This window comes from Buteo buteo, chromosome 3 (assembly GCF_964188355.1).
Source record: "Buteo buteo chromosome 3, bButBut1.hap1.1, whole genome shotgun sequence".
Taxonomy (NCBI): Eukaryota; Metazoa; Chordata; class Aves; order Accipitriformes; family Accipitridae; genus Buteo; species Buteo buteo.
This window is the reverse complement of record NC_134173.1, coordinates 78021312-78044006: the sequence shown is the minus strand read 5'-3', so window position 1 is coordinate 78044006 and position 22695 is coordinate 78021312. Positions and strand designations below refer to the sequence as shown.

General features: G+C 45.2%; 1 protein-coding gene across 4 annotated transcripts in view; it reads left to right on the top strand.

The window, feature by feature from the left end:
• Positions 1 to 22695, top strand: part of HSF1 (heat shock transcription factor 1) — a 71333-nt gene that overhangs the window by 9974 nt on the left and 38664 nt on the right. For all 4 annotated transcript variants that reach the window (XM_075024136.1, XM_075024134.1, XM_075024133.1 and 1 more), the window contains exons 2-4: positions 9282 to 9390; positions 15157 to 15293; positions 17187 to 17311. In XM_075024136.1, the coding sequence (XP_074880237.1) occupies positions 9282 to 9390; positions 15157 to 15293; positions 17187 to 17311 (371 nt within the window). The remainder of the gene's footprint in view (positions 1 to 9281; positions 9391 to 15156; positions 15294 to 17186; positions 17312 to 22695) is intronic.

Below are 22695 nucleotides of genomic sequence, written 5' to 3'. Positions count from 1 at the left end.
GCTTGTCGGATGGGCTATGAACCGGTTCAGCTCCTTATGGATCCTTTCCAACTTGAGATATTCTATGGTTCTGTGAGCTGTCTGGCCTCACAGGAAACTGCTGTAAGGTTTCTGCTGCTGAATTAGCAAGTTGGATCAGGTCTTGCGGAAGAAAGCGAGTGGAATCTGTGGAGCATCATGGTCTGTGCAAGGTGATGAGAGCATACAGTTGAGATCAAGGGGAAGGGGAGGGGGGATGAATTTTTGGTTGCAGCATACTGATGCAGAGGTTCTGCTCATCCTGCCTTATCCCACCCTGAAACTAAATATGACAATGTGCATAGACCCCAACTAGCATGCTAACCAGCTGTGCCAGCTGTTGCAAGTACCTCGGATCCAGGACCTCCAGTTCCTTCATTGGAATGGCCAGCTTCTGCTGCCACGCTTGGTATCGACTTCACACACTGAATTTTTGTATTTCTAGCCAAAAGCATCTAAGTATTAGCAAGGATAGGCATTACTCTGTGGCCTTGCCTCTCCAGCAGCTGTAAGAGGATGGTGTGCTGTGTCTAGCAGCAGGCACAGTCACCCAAGGTAGCGCACCGATGAGTTGTGTGGAAGGTCACACGAAGGCTGGCTTTCACTGCGGACACGCTCCACTTCAGTAGCCCCAGTGCAGGCACACTTGGACACAGCTCAGCTCCAGATTAGTTCTTATGAAAGTGTAAGTGTGATAAACTTGACAGTTCTTAGCACGTGGTGAGAGATACTTCTAATTGTGTCACTTTGGTTCTTGCTGCTTGGGTCTAGCGACTTCCCAACCATCTTCAGCCCAGCTGGGTACAAATGCTTCCCAGTCCAACGCTGCCTACGGCAGCCGTGCTGCAGGTGGGTGTCCCCCTTTTAACTGTGTACGAAAGGCATCTTCTAAACAGTAGGTCAGGTGCTGATAGCAGAAAGGTTTAATTTTTGTGCATTAAAAGGTGTGTCTTTCAGCAGTCACATCTACTGGAAAATGAGGCCAGTTCATTTTCCTTTAAGTCAGCATGTCAGCATTTCTGCTCAAAGCAGTGTTTGTACCTACCCTTGTACCGACACAGGGTTGTGGGGCTGCACGTGTAACTATGCTGGGTAACTGCTCCTAATTAAAACTAACTAGACAAAAAACTTAGGTCCTGGAATAATTTAGGTGAGAAGGGACTTCTGGTAGTCTCTTGTCCCAGCTCTGGCTCAGAGCAGGATCTGCTGTGGGCTCAGACCAAGTTGCTCTGATCCTGACCCAAACTTGCTCCTCTGTATCGCAGCCCCTTGTAGGTGATGCTTGTGCCTTGCCTTCCGACTGGGCTCTGCTCCTGTCTCTCCTTCCTGTAGAGCTGCTGGTCCTCGCTGCTCCCCGATACCTCGAAGAAGCAGTCTCTTCCCCAGGCTGAACAAGCCCTCCTCCCTCAGCCTCCCCTGTCCAGGCAAGAGCTGCAGCCCCATCACTACTGCTCAATCACTGACCTGCTGAATTTGCTCCAGTTTATCCATGTCTTTGTGGTATTGGGACCCAAGACTCTACACGCTGTCCGGGCAGTATTTAGCGGATGCTGCGTAGAGGGCGATAATCCCTTCCCGTGATCCACTGGCTGTGCTCCTGCCCAGCCCAGGTTGTCGATTCATGCAGCCCAGGGTGCTGTTGGCCCCTTCCCTCTTGCAAGGGGACGCTGCCGGTGTGCTCGGCTCTGCCTGCCAGGACCCCCAGGTCTTCTACACAGCCAGGGCCAGCACGACAAACTGCTTTTGTTGTGGTCAGACGGAGCAGTTATTGCCGGGCTCCAGGAGCTGAATTCTCACAATTTCTTCAGGTTTCTCACAAAAGTTGCTGTATTTGGAACAGGAGGAATACACGTTTCAGAGTGGGATTCATGACACCCAGAAAACTGCAAGTCTTCTCTGGCCCTACCACCATGCATTTTATCCAAATGCTTATTAATCTCTGAAATTGTGCGTACGTCCCTCGAGAAGCCCAGGGAAACCCATTCCGTCAGCTCTGGCTGCTTTAGGCAGGCAGCAAGCGCGCTGCTACCTAAGCCTTCAGGTGCTTTGGTTTGGTCGAGCTTCTTAGTTGGCACTTGACGTGTACAAACACTGAGTAACCTGAAGGGATGGAAGCTCCTGAGCCAGTTTGGATCCTGCCACGCTGGCACCGATGCCTGAGGCTGCGGTCGTGTAGCCTGTGCTTTTGCTGTGCTAGTGAAGGGGTTTGTTGTGTCCTGTTGGTGGTCCTGTGGCTGGAGATGGCTTCCTTCTCCCCTTCCCTCTCTCCCTCCCCTCCCAACATGTCCATTTGCTGGAGTTCTTCCCGAGCTGCTTCCACGACCTGGGTTGGACGGCAGCTCCAGCAGCATCCAGGACGCCTAGTCTAAGAAGGAGCCAGGGAAGGCAAGCTGCCTCCAGCAGCATCCGTCTGGGAAGTCCATGTCCATCTGCCCCCGAGGCCCCCGACCTGCGGCGAGGTGGCCAAGTACAGCGTGTCTAAGGGCTGAGCTGCCTGGGAAGCAAAGCCCGAACCCTTGCAGATCACACGCAGTATTTTAAGATCGGTAAGGTGGTACCTGAGTGGAAGGGGCAGTGAGTTGTCCTGCTCGCAGGCTGGAGCCCCACAGCCTGCTGTGCATCTGGGACTAAATGTTTTTAAGTAAAAGATAGCCATCCTGGGGCTGGAGTGCTCTGAGTTGGAGCTGCTTCATAATGTGTGTCGTCTTTAGGGTGGAAGGTGAAAGAAACAGGTGAATTTTTCTAATTCCTGGGTTTCCAAAGTTAAACAAAGTACTACTCTATTGCTGGAGAGGCATGAGCAATGTCTAGTTAATCTTCATTGCTGGGACAAAAGAGAATTTCATGGGGTTAATCTTGCTCTCAACAGTAGTGGAGCCAGAAAGTTCCTTGGGGGGGGTGGGGGGTGTTCTTTTTTGTTTGTTTGTTTTTTACATATCTCAGATGATAGCTATAAAAATTTTCATAATTGTAATGATCAGATTTAAACTGGAGTTTGAGAATTGTCAAATCTCATGCTAGCCTCACAAATCTGAACATTTACGTTTTTAAAATAAACGCTAATATTGTCATCCCTTTTTTTTTAAAATATCTTCCGTAGTTGTTCAGCTTTCATTTTGTAAGGATTTCATTTTCTGGTGTGACTTTGTAAGACTGATAACATTACTTGGTTTTTTATGCTAAGTCATGGTTTTGCTGCTGTCCCTCCCATCTGGATGATTTCGCTGTGCAGTGACGTTTGCACCGTAGGGATCAGTGTTTCCATTTTCAAAATAGGTCTGGCGTGTCAGATGTTGGGAAATAGTATTGAACCTTTTATTTGTTGCTCTAAAGTCAATATTTTCCTGGGTTTTCCTGCTCATTTCACAGACTTAAGTCTCTTATAAACTGAATGTCCAAATATGTAGAAGATCTTAAATTATACTTTAGAAATGAGTTTTTCTTTCTTTCTTGATCCAGTGGTAAGTGACCCAGCTTCTGCAGTGCTCTGAGCTGAAGCCAGCTTCGTGTTGGGCTTCGGAGCGGTCACAGTTATCAGGGCTTCCAGCTCACCTAGGCATGACTGCAGCACTTTTTTAAACTTTCTGATTTTCTATTATTTTTGAAAAAAAATTTGTGTTCAGCAGTACATCAATCAGAAATAATGAATATTGAAAAATCACATTGCCAGTTCTTTTAGAAGTTTTCGAACTGGGGCCTGCCTACTGATGATGATAGATGGAGAACTGTTGGCCCATGTTATTTCTAGCCCATTATCTGCAGAGGAGCTGGAAGATGTGGTGGTTAGCAACAGGGCAGAGTGAAGGGATTCCTCAGATTAGTTTGATGGGAGAGGAGGGAATGCCCGCAAGTACTTAAATGTATACTGTCCAGTGTCTCTGAGTTCTATGTACAGCACGGAGGATGGAAAGGCAGAAGCAAGATAGATGATCAGGACTGTCCGTTGGAAGAGAAGATAGCTTTTCAGCAGCTGGTTTTTGGATGGGTCGCTGTTCTGAATGCTGCTGCTCACAGCTGCTCTGCTGGTAAAACTGCCCAACCGTTCCTGATGGATTCACTTGAAGGTGGTAAAGAGGAAAACCTGACTCTTCAGAGAGAGGCAGCAAGAAGAGGCATGCTAAAGGATTACTCTGGACATTCAGGTCGTCATCGTAGATAGCAAATAGTATGGTCTGGGGGATGGAGCAGAAGGTACAGAGCAAAATTTTGGTGTGAAACCTCTGAAACTGTAGGACTGTATCAGGAGCTGGAGGGGCTGGGAGGGTTCGGGGCAGCTCTGGGGCCAGAGGCTGGTGATGCTTCTGAAGGGAGGGCTGCAGAGGGGTCTTACCTGTGCCCAGCTTTAATGTTTTCAGATTCATGGCTCTACTTGTAACTGTATGTGAAAAGGCTTACAGCCTTCATCCTCAGTCCCATTCTGTAATTTTTGGCCCCTTGTCGTGGTTTAACCCCAGCCAGCAGCTAAGCACCAGGCAGCCATCACCTGGTATGGAATATTCCTTTGGCCAGTTTGGGTCTGCTGTCCCAGCTGTGTTCCCTCCCAACTTCTTGTGCCCCTCCAGCCTTCTTGCTGGCTGGGCATGAGAAGCTGAAAAATCCTTGACTTAGTCTAAACGCTACTGGGCAACAACTGAAAACATCAGTATTATCAACATTCTTCTCATACTGAATCCAAGACATAACACTATAGCAGCTATTAGAAAGAAAATTAACTCTACTGCTGCCAAAACCAGGACACCCCTTAACGTCAGCCATTCAGTGCCATCAAGAATTGATTAACAGCAAAGTTTGAGCAGTTTATTGCATTGTAGAACTACTATCGGTTCTGTAAACAGAGTGAAAAGATGTTTGCTAAACACAAGTGCCCTTCTGCAATCTTAATTCTGAAATGGTCATTGAGTGTTTTTGTTAAACGTCCTGCTGCAGAGCATGTGTAGGCAGCAGGGAGAGAAGCAAGTAGCATGTGGTGGCTTGGAAGCACCACCGGGACTAGGAAGGAGACTTTTCTACACCAACCCTAAACTCGGCCACTTTCCCTAATCAACTGACTTTTCTTCCCCAGCATCAGTTTCAGAAAATCCTTTGGGGGCACCTCCTTTCTTTGTCCGCCAGAAGAAGAAATGGTGTCTCAAGCCTGTGAGACTTTGCAGAAGGAGAATGGGAAGAGCAGAAGGGTGCCAGTGCAGATGTGGAGACCTGGAGTATGCAGTGGGTGGTCAGAGCCCGTCTAGACTGGGAGGGAGTATGGTGCTGGCCAACAGGTTGAAAATGTCTAGTGTTACATGAGTCATTTTGACTTCATGTTGTCCCCCTCTTAGGGAAAGCTGAGGCTTTTGACAAAACAACCTGATCTGTGCTAAAATGTTTGATGCTGTCTGAACCGGACTTGGCACGCGTCAAGGTAAAAGTATACCAAAATTACGCAAGATAAGCTGTATTTCATTTACTGTCAGAACTTTTGCGATGCCGCTGTGGAGAGATCCACCTGCATTGTTTCTTCCCTTTCAACAAACGCCATAACTGCTGGGAAATGGTCCAACCACTGCGCTGTCCTGTTGGGTCACATCCTTAACACCCAAGTGTGGTTCCAGCAGGCAAAGCGGGCAAGTGTCAAGAGGTGAATTTCAGCTTGGGGGGGCACTTCTTCCAGTCCTGGGAGCTGAGATCCTTGTGTTTGCATCCCCTAACAGTGAAGGAGAAGTGTGATTTAGACAGGAGGCCTCTCATCCGCTTGCTGCAACATGAGCAGTCACCCCAAGAAAGATGCTTAGCCTCATTTTTATAAGCTATTTGATTTTAAGAGGAGCATTAATGACTAACTAGTCTGACCCTCATGGTTTGAAGTGCTTTGGAAATGATTCTGAAGAGGAGAATAACTAAAGTCATAAAAGTAAATGGAAATGGGATAAAATAGAACATAGACTTAACAACAACTGATTGTACCTCCTCACCTCTCCTCTGGACATGAAATCCTTTTCTGGATAAAGGAATTGGGGCAGATCTAATGTGTCTGGACTTCTGCAAAGCATTTGATACTCTGCTGCATGGAAAATCATAAATGAAAGTGCAGAAGCTGAGGATTAATACAAGAATTGTGGGGGAGGGACTGGATAAAGCAGAGACAACAGTTATTTTTTGGAGGGTGGCTCCAGTCTGGAGAGAGGTCATGGCAGAGCTGCTCAAAGATCAAATCTTGGAACAGTCTTTTTGAATGTGGTTTTTATAATGGCTTTGGCACAGAAGATGTGTTGAGAAAATTTTCACAAAACACTGTTGGGCTTTGTTAACACAGCGAAGATTTGAGATGCCGTGCAGAATAAACCAGATGACCTTGAGAACTGGGATAATAGGAATGAGGCAGAATTTGGTTAACGCTTGTGCAGGGTTGATTTAGTCCTAACTGTGCAAATAATCCTGTCACTTACAGACAATTTAATTCAGGTTGGTTTCCCTGTAAACTTCTTACATATCTTAGACCCCTGCCCTTCCAGCTTACTCTCAAGTCTTCTACCACTTTGCAGCAGCAGCTGCTGTCAGCAGCAGTAGCCGTGTGTTGGACATGTGTGGACTAACGCCAGGAAGGGAGAAGAGCTGGTTAAGTGAAAGGTGGTTGGTGTGAGTGCAAGAAAACATGCATAAGCTGGCCATCAGCAGTCTGGAAATGGGAGTATTTCTCATAATTGCAGAGATAAATGCTTAAGTGGTACAGTGTTAAAAATATAAATTTTAGGATGAGTCTCAAACAACGTTATGAAGGAAAACACCAGTGTGGTACGACAAATCCGGGTTGTAAAGCAGCCTGTCTTCAGGTCCCTCTTCCTCCCCACTTCCTTGTAAGGAACAGGTACTGCGTTGAGACTTGGGTGAAACTCCTTGAAGTTGATGGATATAATGGCCATCTTCCTATGAAAACAGAGGAAAATCTGTTATGCTTGTTAGCAGCATGGATAGACTCCTGTGGAGTAGCTAAACCTGGGAAAATTCACAAGGCTGGGCAGGAGAAGTTAGGTGGGGAGGCAGGCTGGGGGATCTGGATGTAGATAAAGGAAGCAGAGTATTTTGGATGCATCAATGTACAGCGAATGACCAGAGAAGACCACCAGCAAACTTGTTTATCCTTAGGGGGCAAAAAAGCAAGAACTCTGGAGTGGAGCAACTCCAGCAAAACAAAAAACCTTGGAATGGGACTCAAAGATGTCTTATTTATTGTGGGTTGCCATCATTAGGAGATGGCTAGTGTGCGCTTCCTTCCATCATTGCCATCTGTTGCATTTTTTGCTATTAGAATCAGCTCAGAGTACTCGTAAGTATTGGATAAAGAGTGAAGGACCTTAATGAAAACAAACACTGAAACGCAGGTAATCCTCTGAACGAGTAATGAAACTCATCCAAAAACCCCAAACTGTCAACTTTTAATAAACCCTTACCTGGTTTTGTTATTGGCAGGCAGAATCTTTTGTGGTCTGTCTTAGGGTGGTGGTTTGTTGGTTTTTTTTTAATAGTAGTCTTAATTCTTTAGGATTAATGCTGCATTGAATTTGCCCAGTAACTTTAAAAGTAAGACGTGCCTGTCTGAAAATCATCTTGTGGATGTTGGGTCTGACACTCTTAAGTCAGTTCAGAAGACCTTGGCCTCATCTTTTCCCAGGAGGTTCTTGCTGGGACTTGGAGAGTGTCTGCAGACGCTGGTGGTGTTCAGCTGTCTGACAAGAGTGGAGTTTGGAGCACAGTGACGGGCGAGGGGGCTCTTCTGACCTTGTGCAGCAAGACCTCGTTTAATGTGGAAGCAGCAGCCCCTGCTTGTGAAGTTCTTTTCGTTGGGTCACTCGTGAATTGGGGGCGACTTTGGAGTTCTGGAGGCACCGTCCCTCTGCTGTTGTGTGGGTGGTCTGGCCTGGCCTGCCGCTTTTCTTTTGAGCTAAAAAGTCTGATTGCTTCATGGCCGTGCAATGACTTGTGAGTATCTTGTTGGGCTTGGCTCTCCTCTGGTGCTCTGCCAGCGCTGTGTGCTGGTGATACGTGGGACCATATTAGCAGGAGGATGGAGTGGGAGCAGGACTTTGTCGTGGAAGAAAATCCGGGTTGTAAAAATGCGTTCGGCGTTCTTGTGTCCCTTTGCCAGAATGAAAATCCCTTCTTTTGCTGTTTTGCAGATGCTTATGTTGACAGTATAATTCCTGCTCAGCGTGCCAGAAGGGTAATAGAAACCATACTTGATAAAACAGCACCACAGACCTGAAAGCTAAGTGGCTGAAATGTAATCCTGACTACTAGTCAAGATAGTTATAGTAGTCAAAATAACTTATTATTCTTGGCATGCACTGTTCTGTTGGTGATAACTTGTTTTCCAAAATCCAACAGCAGAAGTACCTCAGGGTTTAGAGGGGCAGGATCTCTTCCTTCTGTCTCCTACCTATTCCTACTTTTTAAATCAACATGTAGAAAATGTTTATCAGTCGCAGTGAAAAATTAAAACTCATTAGTCAGTGCTGCTCTCGCTCTGCCAGCAACAGCATGTGTTGCTTTCAGCTGTTCCGGACCTCGTCTGCTGTGTCTGCATGGGCACGGCGAGCTGCCCGAGACTGGCAGGACACAGAATTGTCTTCGTTTGTTTGCAGATGTTGATGTTGAAAATCAGACTAGCCTGGTTGTCTTAATTTGCTCGGAAGATCGTTGGCCGTTGCTGTAGATACAGAAACAACTTAATTGGGACAACTTGGGGAATTAATAGATTTGTAGTTCTGCAAACCGAGGTTTAATCTTTGTAGCCTGCTTAACCTCCTGGGTTGCTTTTTTAAGTCTCTGGGGAGTTGTGCTCTGCTGGTTCCTCCACATTAGCAGCTTGATCACAGCGTAAAGAGTTATCGGCTGTCTGCCCGTTCTCGATAACTGACGGATGCATGTTGTTGTTCTGGGCTGAGTGCAAGGAAATGTGATTTTGGCCAAGAAAGCTCCGTGGGCAGTTACCCTGGCTCAGCTGAGATGTAGCGATGTGTTAAATGTGTCCGGGAGCTGAAGGACGTTGGGGTCCCTCTGAGCTGTATTGATGGGAGCTTGCGTTGGTCAGATGATAACAGCTTCAAACAAAGCTAATAAACTACATTCTCACCTTGTAGCTGAGGGACTCCAAGATACAGGGCCGTTACTGATTTCACCCATGGCAATGCAGAATTTCTGTTTGTGAAATGAAGGGGCAAGTGGGCTTCTCTCTTTCTGTGTAACAGTGGTTGATAATGTTTCATTTTGTTTTGTTTTTTTGACAGAGTGGAAGCAGCTTCCATGTGTTTGACCAAGGCCAATTCGCCAAGGAGGTGCTTCCAAAATACTTCAAACACAACAACATGGCCAGCTTTGTACGGCAGCTCAATATGTGTAAGTATCTTCTGGGCAGCTCAGAGTGCAAAGTGTAAAGTTTGTCCCGAAATAAGGTTTCTGTCTTCTGCCCAGGTTTAACATAGGGGACATTTCATTGAGTTGGGAGTATTTGCTAGCTTTGCGATCACTCAGTTTTTGGGGACCAAGTGGTAGTTTTAAGCTTGGCCTCTGCTGAAAGGAATAACAACTTTTAAAACTGAAAACTTCTGCTAGATATAAACAACTTCAGACTCGCAGAGTTCTTTTATCCTGAAATTCCCCGATTGTTAGCGCAGGAGTTCTGAATGCTTTCCGTGTGTTCGCCCATCATTAGCGTTTTCGATGGCACTCTGCCATCCTGTGTCATGGAGGAGGACCTCCTCTGGAATGCTCCCTTGAGGCAGGCCCACCCCATGTGACTTGTTCATTTTCCCCTCGCTTTCTTGAGGGGATGTTGCTGCCAGCGTCATGTAGAGCAGGCATTGACTGAACTTGCTCTACTAAACAGCAATTATTTAAAAAAATAAATAAAGAATCATAGAACTGTAGCAGAATAGGGCTGGAAGGACCTCAAAATCATTTAGTCCAATCCTCTGCTTCAAGGCAGGATCAACTACCTCTGTGTTGTTCCTGATGACTTTGCATCAAACTTATTTTTTCCAAGCCTCCAGTAATAAAGATTCTATAAGCTCTTCAAGGAAATGCTGTTGATATAAGGATAGTGAAGCAGTGGAGTTGATTGCTGAATGTCTAACCCAAACCTTCCCAGCTACAGTTTAAATCCTCCACTTCTTTCCTATCTGCTGTGGATATAAAGAGGTTTATTTATTCCTTTTTCCTTTGCATCAGCCTTTGTGTCTTTGAAAACTTGATACCTCTCTTCAGTCCTCTCTTTTTTCTTTTTTTTTTTCTTCAGAGTAAACAGCCTGGTTTTTTAATTCTTTCAGGTTGTTTTCCAGCCTTTAATCATTTGCATTCCTTTCTCAACTGACTTTGTTCCATCTCTTTGTTAAAGTGCAGTAGCCAACATTTGGTGTATCACTGGATAGAATAAAAAGAGTAATTCGTGTGTCTTGAAGGCAATACTTTTATGTATGTCGCATTATGGCATTGGCCTTTTCCTCAGCAGTATGACATTGAATTTATGTTCAGTTCACGATCCACTACAGCGCTCTCATTATCTTCTCTTGAGCTACTATCTACCCAGTGGTTTTCCCTCCCATATTTCTTTGGTTTTACTCCTGCCTCAGACTTGCACCTTGTATTTGTCAGTAGTGACTTTCATTCCTCTTGCCAAAATCACTTTGAATTGCAGTCATGTCTTTCAACATACTTGCAGCTCTTCCCAGCTGCGTCTTATCAGCCAGTTTAGCAAACATGATCTATTCAGTCCTTCATGCCATTAATGAAGATGCTGGATAGGACTGGGCCCACGCTCTTAGACCACGCACTACAATATATTTTGCTAACTGCTCCCTAAATAAGGCTTTTTCTGTTGGGTTTACGCCCACATTATATCAGTTTCACCTTGCTGATTTTCCTGCTTTGAGGATGTCATGCTTTGGTTGAGATGTCTGCTGCTTTTCTGTTGATAAAGCTTGCTGTACCGTCATGGAAGAAAATTAGCTTGGTTTTACGTGACCTTTTCTTGTTTTCCGTGTTTGTTTTGGTTCGGTTTTTGGGTTTGGAGTTTTTTTTACTTATGCACATTTGTGCATGAAAAGTGGCACCTGCTTGCATAGCTCTGAGAAGGGTCAAGAGTTCCCAGAGTACTAGGGAGTACTCCACTTCCCATCACCATTGAGGAGAGGTATGCCCAAAACACCAAATCCTGCCAGGAGAGCAAGGACTCCAGAATATCGCTAATCAGTGCTTTTCACGTTCCTTGCTGTTTCTTTTGCTGGAGGACAGGTAGGAAGGCTCAGCTCCTGTCTGCAGGCGGGGGGTGGGAGGTCACCCTGCAGAAGGACAGGCTCCTTCAGCAGCTTTGCTTCCCAGCCCAAGCAGTGACCTCTCCAGCTGCACTTCTCTTGTCTGTCTTGTCACCACATCTGACTTGCATTTGGAGGGAGGAGGGTGATACTTCCCTCCAAAGCACATGTCTGCAGGTGTCTTTAGTACTTGCGTGTCCTGGAATGCTTTGGAATAGGATCAACCTGAGCATTAGCTTGTCAAATAAGGTAAAGGCTGCCTCTCCAACGGACGCTGCTGCAACTGGGGAATAAGAAGAAGAAAGCAAGCTGTCTGGTCTGTTCCCCCTCACCGTATGTAATGTTAAAAGGGCGGGGGAGGGCAGGGGGATTAACATCATTCCGGGTGTCAGCTCCTCCTTTCAATAGCGGAGATAGAGCTGGAACAGAATTAGGTGATCGGACAAAAGCACATCTGAGTGATAAGGTGTTCTTTTAAAAAGGGGGGAAAAAGAAGTAATAAATCTTCAAGACCAAGCTAAGACAGGACTGAAACTTCTTTCTAACAACACCTTTCCCAAGTGGTTCAATACTTCGGGGGGGCGGGGGGGGGAACCAAACGTGTTCTGATCAGAAATGGAACTGAGATTTTTTTTCAGACCTCAAGAGTCGGGTTCTCCAAACAGAATTCCTGCCCTCAACCAGACTTTGGGATCTTTCTGATATGTTCAGTTACACTACCATGATAGCATGATACATTATTGAGATGACGGAAAGCTAGGCTTCACGTCTTGCACTAGAAAATGAGTAAATGTAACTTCCATATTCAGGTGTTTATAACTTTTTTCCTATGCTTAATCTGTTTTTTAACATGGATCCCGTTCTTCCCAATCTGTGTTACAGAGACTTTGATTTACTTGAATTATAAAACAGATTTCTTAGCGTGTGATTGGTGGCAGTTTGAGGATTTCAATTTATTTTAGAGTTGAGTGATATGGTAGATGTATGTCCAAACTTGAAAGTAAATTCAGAGTTTGTCCCTACACTGCTTGGCGTGTTTGCTTGAAGAGCAGGGATTGCTAAAGGACATGTAGTAAAGGGAAAGGTGCCCAAAATGGAACATGATTTTCTACGCTTTGTTTTGGGGGATTTGCTTGGTTAGCTTCTAGTACAGCCGTGCAGTTGTTGTTGCATTTTTCTCAAATCACTTCACTTTTAGCATAATTGTATATTTCTGTGTTACCTGTTCACAGGGCAATGCGAAGTTCGCTATCCTGACTGGGTCAATAGTCCAGTAACGTGAAGAGTGCCTCTGAGCTAGCTGTCAGGCTGTGGATCCCTGTGCAAAACCTGAGTGAGGGTTATGAAATTCTCCAGAACTGGTGTTTCACAGTGTGTGCTGAGCCTTGGTCACCTTTCTGGGCACACCCACAGGCAAAAAAAGGGATCTGCTGTGAGCTCAGGTAGAAATTTTGCCTAGGGACACCTTTACTCCTGCTCTGGATGCTGTGTGAGCAAACTGAATCCAAGTTGGTGTTTCAGGTTGGGTACACAGATGGAGCACTGCCCAAAGCTTTCGCTGTTCTGACCAAGTATCTCTGTGCTACTCGTTCCCTGTCCTCTACTAATCAAGCAATATTCTTTTTCTCCATGCTCCCCCCTTCCTGGTTTTCCAAACTTATACTGCTTAATCCTTCTCTTACCCTTCGGATGTGCAAGGAAATCGAGAACTGCCTGCCTGTGTAAATGCTCCGAGATTGATGGGTGCGTTTGTAGCTGCTCTTTCCTGCCAGCTAACAGGAACATTCTGGGATTATCCCAGAGACATTGCTTCACGGCAGTCTGCTCGGCTTCCTCCCCGCGCACACAGATCTGCATTTACGTTTTGGCTGCGGGTTCTTGTGATAGGCAGCAACATAAAGGATGCCTTTCATACACCTCTCACGTGGAGGTTATATCAGGGATTAACTTTAATGCTCCAGATGTGGGCTGCAGAGAGCATTCCAATGTTATTAGAAAGGATGACATTTTCATTACCTTTCAACACCAGCTCTTTGAATAGCTGTGGGGCACATTCTGTGCTTTGTGACCGGGGCCTTTAGTTTTTAAGGATGACTTGAATAACCGAAAACTGGCTAATATCACTACAATAACGTGTAATTTCTCTAAATCACTTTCTGCTGCAAGTGCAGGAAGCTTTTTTTTTAACCACAGCTGTGGTCTGAGCAACTTAAATAACACTCTTGATTTATCCTAGCGGTTTACAGAAATGCTGAGATCCAAAAATACTTTGATGCGCTACACTCTGTTCTTGAGTGGCTTTTAGGTGTTTTAAGTACATCTGAAGACTTCGGTGCATAACTTCTGCCTGAACTGTTGCGGAAGCGCTTTCCAGTATGCCGTGCCTCTCCCTTCCCTATGCAGCAGAGGAATTGCACCGTCACCCTCACCAGACAGTTGTGTTGCTGCGGGGATGACAAAAGTGGTGCCTGTTGCTGTAGTTCTGGGGAATTGTTTGGAGCCAGGATGTTTTTAATTGCCACGTGTTAGAATGAGAAAAATGCTGTGGATTTATATTTCTTAAGGTGGAGCAGACTGGTTAAAAAAAGTATTTTAAGTCTTAGTATTAAGGCGAGTAGATTGTCAACTTGATTGTCTGCTTCTGGACTACTAACCCTGTTTGCAGAGATTGTCAGCTCTGTCCTAGTAGTGTTGTACAGCTCACTTACGAAGAAATGTTCTGGAAAGGCTCAGAAGCCTTTGGGAAGTCATTTGTTTACCTTCTGTGCCTTAGGGTCTCCTTTACTATAAGAAAATTCCTCCTTCCTTTCAGGTTAAGGATCAGGGTGCCTACAGTGCCCTGGAATGTGCAAATTTATTATAGGCGTGCTGGCTACAGCAGCTTGCATCATGGGCTTGTAGGGCAAGATAATATGTGCTGCTGTGAGAAGGCACTGAAATGGAGAATGGAGGGGCTTGGGAGTTCAGTTAAATGCAGTAATAACTCATCTCCTGTTGTGTGCTGATGGGCACTTGCGTGGTTTTGTCTCCAAGGTGTTCCTACTTTCATTAGTCTGTGAGATGATAGGCAGCGGTGCTTCATCTGCATCATGTATGTTGCTGAGTACGTTGCTAATTGCTCTCAGAAACCATTTTATTCCCTGAATAAATAAAACATAAGCCCTCTGGGATTGCCTGGAGCGTGTGCTAAATGTTTGAGTCTCTTTTTGGCAGTATTGTTGAAAGAAGTTTTGTTGAAATACACGTCTTTCCTTATCTTGCTCTGCATTGAAAAGGCAAGGCAAGGTGCTGTTTACTCATGTAACAGGTCAGTTCCCTGTGAATGAGGGGCTTTTATCAGGAAATGGGGAGGTTAATTGGAGACTCTTGGTTTAGTTCCAGTAGTTTCAGCCTTTCTTCTTGCTGACCTATGCTATCAGCCAACCATCGGCGTAGCTTGGTCTTGTGAGAGCAGCGAAAGGTGTTTTTCAAAACGATTCTAGGATGTAGAAGTGGATCCCACTCTTCTCAGCCGTCTGTGTCAAGCTGTTGCTCCGGTCAGGTAGCTGAATGGCCTGGCTCTGCTCTCCTGGGGAGAAACAAGGAGAAACAAGGGTTTGGTGGCCGGAGAGGACTCGTACCACTTGCTGTTCAGAGGATCAGCATAAGCCTCTGTCCGAAGGTCTGTCAATTTAAGGAGGGTTTCCTCATTCCACATAGCATTTTTAGGATGAGATTTGTTAGAATGCAGTACCACAGTGATGGAGCGCTGGGTATTTAAACAAACAAGGGTGACTTGTGCTAGTTTCTGCTTTCTCAAGTTCGTATTTAGCCTGTTAAGCTTTTTTCCAATTATCTCCCCTTTGATTTCCAGATGGCTTTCGAAAGGTTGTCCACATTGAGCAGGGAGGATTGGTGAAGCCAGAGAAAGATGATACTGAATTCCAGCATCCATACTTCATCCGAGGCCAGGAACACCTCCTGGAGAACATCAAGAGGAAAGTAACCAGCGTAAGTTTATGCAACAGACCTTTCGGGACAAGCTCTAGATAAACTGTTTAAAAACAGAGGATTAGTCAGAAAAGCACCAGTGTGCTCTAAGGGTTGAGGGGCATTGACATCCTCGGTTATTGTTTTATGCCAGCAGTTCTTCTGGCTGTCTCTACCCTCTCACCCAGGTACAAGCTGCAGTGCCATCCTGCTAATCGGCTGGCTTCAGGTTCTTGGTACCAGTCCCTTTGGTTGTGGGTCTTTTTCTCAATGTTTTCAGCATTAGGTTCATTATAGCACTGCTTGAGACTTCCTCTCTCCCACACCACCAACATTAAAGAGCCAGCACTCTGGCCTTGCAAACCAAATTGTTTCTGAGTTCAGTAAAAAGGGTCACTATATTTTTTCCTGGTTTTCTGGACAAGTAGCATCTGTTTGAATTTAGCTTGGTGGAGGGAAGTTTACTGTGTTCTCTGGAGAGACTGAAGAGCAATTGTACCTTTCAGTAGGAGGGAGAGTGATCACTAGTTGAGCTGCAGTCTTTACTTAAAATGCTTCAAGGAATGAAAAATACGTACATACAAAGTGTACGCGCACAGACACATGGAGATATGTTAGATGTAGTAGTGGCAGGAGGAAAAGGAAGGATAAGATACCTGAATTATCTTAAATGTGTTAACGTCCAGCATATCCCAATTATAAACTTACGCATTTTCCCTTTAAACTCACAGACGTGCTGCTTTACAACTGCCCCCATTTCTTGAAATACAGAATTGCAGTATATGTACTGAAGTCATGGTATAGCAACAGTTGGTATCAGGAGTTCCAAAAATGCTTATGAATTTTGCAGGCTAATTTATTAGTCCTGAAGTGTGGGCTGGAGAAACATGTTTTTGTCATTCTTCTCGAAATATTAATCAAAGCAATGTGTAGAGAGAGTAGCTCACTCTTCTGCCTATCCCAGGGTGCTCTCAAATAACCGTAAGTGCCATTTTCACTGAGGCATTTAGTTCCTCTAGACATTTTCACAGTGGGCAAACGCGTTAGAAGGATGTAAAGAGATCTTAAAGATATATGACCTGCTGGCAAGTGAAGTGGAGAGAAGCTGCTATTGAATAGGTGAGATGTGTTAACCCCTATAACGGTTGGCAGATTCATAGACTTCTCACGTGGTACAGCTCTTGTGAAACATGTCTAGGTGTCATTTCTCATGAGTATTTTATCAGAAAAATAAAATCGTCTGCTCAGAATCTTCTCCTCAGCTGCTTTAACACTTGTAGTGGAAATGATGAGGATGTCGAGCGACCGGCTGCTGCTCAGGGATCTCTGGAAGAGGCTTACCGTTCCGCCTGCAGGCCTCTCTGCTGCAGTGAGCTCATCTGCCCTTTTTCTCCTGATTTTCTTTCTCAGACCAGTTAATGACTTTCTTAATTGCTAAGACCGATATTCAGTTCACTGCACGCAGCAGAGACTTTTGAAAGTGCGTGAGGCGAATGTTTGTTTCCTATCTTAAGTACAAATGTGCTTCCTGGTCTTTGTGACTGCTAAGTTTTAGTTTTAGGATTGTCGTAGATAAGAATGAATGTCTTGGCCCATTGCCTATCTGAAGGTTTGTGTAGGCAAACAGGTCTGGTGCAGGCCTTCACTTTTACCTGAGCACTGTATTTCTGATCCAAAAAGATTATTTTTTTTTTTAAGGCTGCAACAGAATTTGATGTTTTCATATAGCAATATGCTTGCAGAAAACTTGCTTTGTAGGTGGCTGGTTTTAGTCCCTTGACACAGTGCACTCAGGTGTGAATGCAGCGGTTGGTCTAGAGGGGCGAGATAAATTATATGCAGTATTAACTTTGAAGCTTAAATAACCATTTTGTAGGAAGGAAACATCACTGACATCTTCCTTTCTGTCTCCAGGTATCCAGTATAAAGAATGAGGATATAAAGGTTCGGCAAGACAATGTAACCAAGTTACTGACTGACATCCAGGTGATGAAAGGAAAGCAGGAGAGCATGGACTCCAAGCTGATAGCCATGAAGCAGTATGTATGTGGGGAGGGGGTGGCAGAAAATGCAGGAGAGTTTGCCCATGATTTCTTTCCTGAACACATTATTTTTAAGACCTTATCTGAGAGAAGGCTGGCTGCTGCTTGCTTGCTCTCTGTTCCAGCTTCCATTTGTCTCAAGAGTATAGCCTGGGCTTTAAGAGGCTTTCTGCTTAGGGCAAGAAGGGGGTGGTGGAGGGGCCTTTTGAACACAATTAAAACCCATTAAAGACCTGGTGTCACAGTGACCAGACCCGTGACCCCAAACACAGTGTAGAGCTTCTTTGGAGTACAGCTCTGCTTTGAGGTATCAGTTGGAAAGGCTGTGAAGACTTCGGGAACTTCCTTCACTGCCACGAGGGTTACAATCTGAAATTTCAGTCAGTGTGTGGTGCTGGGTGTTTCCATTGTGATTTTTTTTCGTCCAGCAAAACAAAACTATTCTGTCTTGTCTTACACTGCACCAGGGTATTCAAGTCATTTGGGATAACTTCTGTTCTAATACTGTATTCTTACTCCAGGCTCTTGACTTCTTAATTGCACCCAGTTAAATTCTCACTGGATACTGCTCACCCAGTATTTGCTGTTGGGTTGGGAGGCAAAATGGGTGATCTTGAGTCCCACTGATAAACACTGCCTTACCTTTAGAGATGATCAGGGCACTGTTGCTCACCCTTACGTGACTTTTTCCCGTGCTGGTCATGCAGAAGAATTTAGTTAACGTCACCTAGTCAGAATCTTTTAAGTGATGCACCAGGAACTGGCTGCCCTCCCAGATAGCAGGATCTGTGTATCATCTGCCAGTTGTAAGACTTGCACTGAGGTTCTTAAAGTTGCCTTTTAAGTTTACATACCTGTTGAGTCCAAGGAATATGGGGGTCTGGGGGTCTGATTTCCTTAGGCATCTTTATAAATCTTGGTTTAAAGCTTTTTTTTTTCCCCCTCCTTGTTTACCTCTCCACAAAGTGGAATGAATCATATATCTGTGAATTTTATTTTACGACTAGCTTCTTCATCTCTGCCATTGTTTCTAAGGAATTTGCTTCTGGGTCTTATGGAAAATGGAGCAAGCAGCCCTCCATTCTTGCTGGATGAAGCAGTAAAGCAGGGTGGAGGCTTTTGAAGGGACAGTTTCATAGTGGAATAATACTTCCTCCACGCTGTGTTCCAAAGCCTCCCTTTTCTTGGATTTCATTACTATATCTTCTGCTTGCAGATCACTTCTCTAGGACCTCTGGTGTTCATGGGAGGGGAGAGAACCTGCTTCGTCTCCTAGGTCATTCTAGATGATTCTCTTCATATTCTGGTTTGCCCCAGGTGTGAGTGCCCAGCCTTATATCTAGGCTGTGCTTCTCCTCAGGCTCTTTGCAAGGGGAGAAAGAAAAGTAGATTGTCTTTCTGACCTGTTGGTAAATGGTGGCGAGTAAAAGATTTGTGCACTGTTATCGATACTGTGGTTTTGTGGGTCTGTAGACAGCAGAGGTGACTCTTTCTCTTTTCCCTTTCAAGTGAACTAAGTGACTTGCCTAGCATGGCTTTGAATGAAAAACTCATGTGCAGCCAACCTTGAATGACCAAAAAGCTACCTTAACGAAGCATACTTGACATGCGTGTAGCCAGCAAAATCTTCATTAGTCTGCCAGCAATTGTACAAGTTATATCAGATGGCTCATTAGTAATGAACCCGCTGTTAAATCCACAACAGGGTAAACTTGTGTGTCCCCGGATTGGAAGCCATTTTTTTCCACTTTCCTGGAAAAGCAATCAGCTGCCTAAAACAATTAGTTTGCCACTCGCTGTGATGCGTCGTGTCTTTTGGCAGCTCTAGTCCAGCCGTTATGACAAGTTTGTGTGGGAGGCTTCTGCTTTTGCACGTTTGTTTTCTGTCCCTTGCAGGAAGAACAAGCAACATTAAGAGCCATCTTCAAAGCCAGCTGCCAGTCTTCTGCTCCCACCACACGGTGCTCATCTAAATTTCCGTGGCTTCTGCAGTCCTGTGGCATGTTTTGAGATCGTCTAGGCTTGTACCCCTGCGTTAAGGATGAGAGCATTCACAAATGCATTATAGGTCTCTAGGCTGCATTCTGGCTGCTCTGTTGGCTCTTGCTAAAGCAAACATTAGCATTATTAATTATAAATGGTCTCTAAACCACTAGGTGGAGTGCCTACAGCAGTACTCTGAGCTCTACTGATAGCAGAGAACTGAGAACCTCCCTCAAAGCAGCAAAGCTTTCCCCCTCCTTCCAGGAAGATAGTTATTGACCAATTAATAAGAAATGTGTTTTGTACTTCTTTGAAAGCTTATCAGGTAAATAGGCTCCTGTAAGACAATCAAAATTAAACGATTTGTGTGAACTACGAGTGCTGTGCAACTGCCTATTAGCAGGTCTTCGTTTGAGACTGATGCCTGGAAGCAGTGCAGTCCCAGCTGAGCCAGCCCAGCAGCCGCCTGCTCCCCAAAAGAGCTGCTGCCCTTCGCCGTATCGGCTGCTGCGCATGTGGTCCCGCTCCGTACCGCGCCATGGCTCTGGTACTCTGCCACAAGAGCTGGTCTGATTGCCAGCACAACAGAAAACATCCAACAAAAAGAAGTGGGGGACTAGTGAGCGGAGGGGCAGGTTCCTTAGCAGGTCTGGGAGCAGAGGAGCGGGGCGATGGGACCCTCAGTCCTCAGCCTGGACAGGCTGCTGGGCTGAGCTGCATGGGGGGACTTACCCCGAGCGAGCAAGTGCTGTACGGGCTCTGGGTTGGAATATCCAGCTGCAAGCTCTCTGTAGCTTGTAATAGCATGGTAACCTTTTCTTGGTTTAATGTGTTCCATTCTTCCTGGCTACTTCTCCATCCATCACAGCCATTAGTAACTGGGTTTTTTCGGTCTTCTGCAGGTTCTCCACATCTCTCAATAAACACAGCTTTTGAGTCTGTGTTTCACTATCTTTAATTTTTCCCATCTCCTTTATTAGTACTGGATCCCTATACTTAAATTGCTGTTCCTTTTCGGGAGGGTGGAGTTTGCAAGCCATGTTTCAAGTCTTCATTTTCTCAGGAACTTGTGGTTAAAAATTATTTTCTTGCTTCTTGAATAATAATACATCCAATTCACTTAAGATTAGCCTTTCTAGTTCTGGATCTGTGGCGTGCTTCAAAGCATCAGCTGGTTCTTACCATCACATCATTGTCACTTGTTTTCTTGACAAGTTTATGGAATGCTCTTGAGGGCCTGCTGGTTCGCATCAGGTTGCATCTCCACAGCAGGGTTATTCCAGGTTCTTCTTCCCCTTCTCCACACCAGTGTCAACAGTCAACCTCCTCTAGCACCTGCTCAGCTACCATCATTTTGTAGGTGAAATGGTGTGGGTTAAGACCTTCAACTTGTGCCTATTGTGGTGCCACTTCTCACTGAATCACTGCAGCTGGCAGCAGCCAGAATCCCACTGGATTCCTGCCTTAACCGCACCACAAAGTGTGCAGAGGTCTCTTGCAAATTCTGTGGGAATAATGGCTTTTAATCCTCCAGTGTGGAGGCTTGAAACACGTTAATGGCTCAATATGGGAATTGTTTGTGTCCACGCAAGATGGAAGAGACTTCAGTCGTGACGCAGAACTTCCAGACAGACCTGCTGCTTCGTCAGCCGTTAATGCAGAAAAACCACTGATGGCTAGTGCCGTGCACCCGCCGGTGGTCAGGGAATGGAAAAAAAGCCCATTTCAGACTGCGACAGGCTCGGACTTGGTAAGGAGGAGGCCAGCTGTCAAACAAACTGGTGTGTGTTGGTCTTTGAGGGAGGACTTTAATAACGCTGACCTCCTGAGGTTTTTCTGCACAGAAATACACAGTGTGGTTCAAACTTCCTCGCGCTGGTCTTGCATAGCCCAGCTTCTAGAAACAGCTGCCAAGCGTTCAAACACCCGAGTGGATTACCTGAAGTTACATTGTGTGAAGTGAACTTCAGCTGAAGGTTTGAGTGGTTTTCAACTGTGAGTTAGAAACAGGTTAATTTTGCTATAAAAACGGCATATTTTTGTTTGGCTAAGTGCAAGGTTACTATGAATGAAGAGCGGTAACTCTGAAAATGAGCTTGCAATGGGACCAAAAGGTCCTGCATACATTCTCTTTTGATAGTAATGGTTATACGTAGGGGATCTCGGTTAACTGTTGACTTTATAAAGACGTAGTCTGGTCACAACCAGAGGAGTGTGTCTAGGTCTTGTGTCAGCAGTGTAAGAATGCTGAATCATTGAGCAAACTTCAGGAACAGAAACAGGAATGACTGAAGCGATAGGAAACTTGCTGAGTAACGAATGACTGGAGGAGCTCAGCTTGCTTTACTGAAAAAGGAAGGTGAGTGAATGCTGATGTGCATGCACCTCTGGATGTAACTCCAGCCCAAGGAACAGTAGCTTGAGTCTTTTTCATGCAGTGACAGAGGTGAAAATAGTCGAAATTAGACTAGCAATAAGGTCTGTGCTCTTAAGTGAAAAGAAGTATTTGAATAATACATGGAAGGCTGTGGTTGATTTCTTCACTGCCGAAAATGTGAATTCAAGATTCTCCATTTCAGCACAGCTATTGGACTTGAAGCAGGAGCGAACGCATGTAAGTGCTACAGCTTGTGCTTTACAGACCAGATGAGCCCAGTGTTCTGGGGGGGTTTTTTGGCTTGAAAATCTGATGCCACAAAGTATGCTCTGGAGAGATTTCAGTGTCTGGTGTCTTGCTAGTGCTCTTCTTCTCCCCCCTCACCAACAGACCTGTTCCCATCTTACAGATTTTTGAGGAATCCAATTCCAAGACTTTTTCTCTTGAACAGAGAGTATGTTAGTAGGCACTAACATAAGCTGACTGTAAATGTGACTTTTTTCTCCCTGTTGAACTTGGATCTGAGTAGACTTGCTCGGCTGTAGAGGAGACCTGCGCTTTAGCCACAGCCTGAGAGTCGCTCCTGTGAAATTCTGCTGGATTCCATGCGGAGTCACCAGGGGAAACGGGGAGTTGTTCCTGTTTTATGGGTGGGCAGGTAGCAGCTGAAAGAGGGTCTGTAGTCCAGCTCTTCATCTGCTCGATCATACTCCTCCAGCAAAGGGCTCTGATGTCTGACCAAGGCTGAGCACAGAAGTGTTCCATCTGCCTCGTGCATCTAGTGAGATGTGTCTGCATGGTTATGGTGGGAAATTACAACTGGTTTGTATTACCTGAAACAGTGACAGTCATCTCCAAAGGGATGAGGTTGCCAGAAGCATAAAGCTATTTCTTAGTGCCTGGAACACTCCATTCTTAATTATTTTTTTTCTGTCTAAAGGTGTATTTTGATCAGGGGAGGGGGCTCCGCTTTTGCTAAACACACCAGGTGTAATTTATATTAAGCTGCTTTGTTGGCATA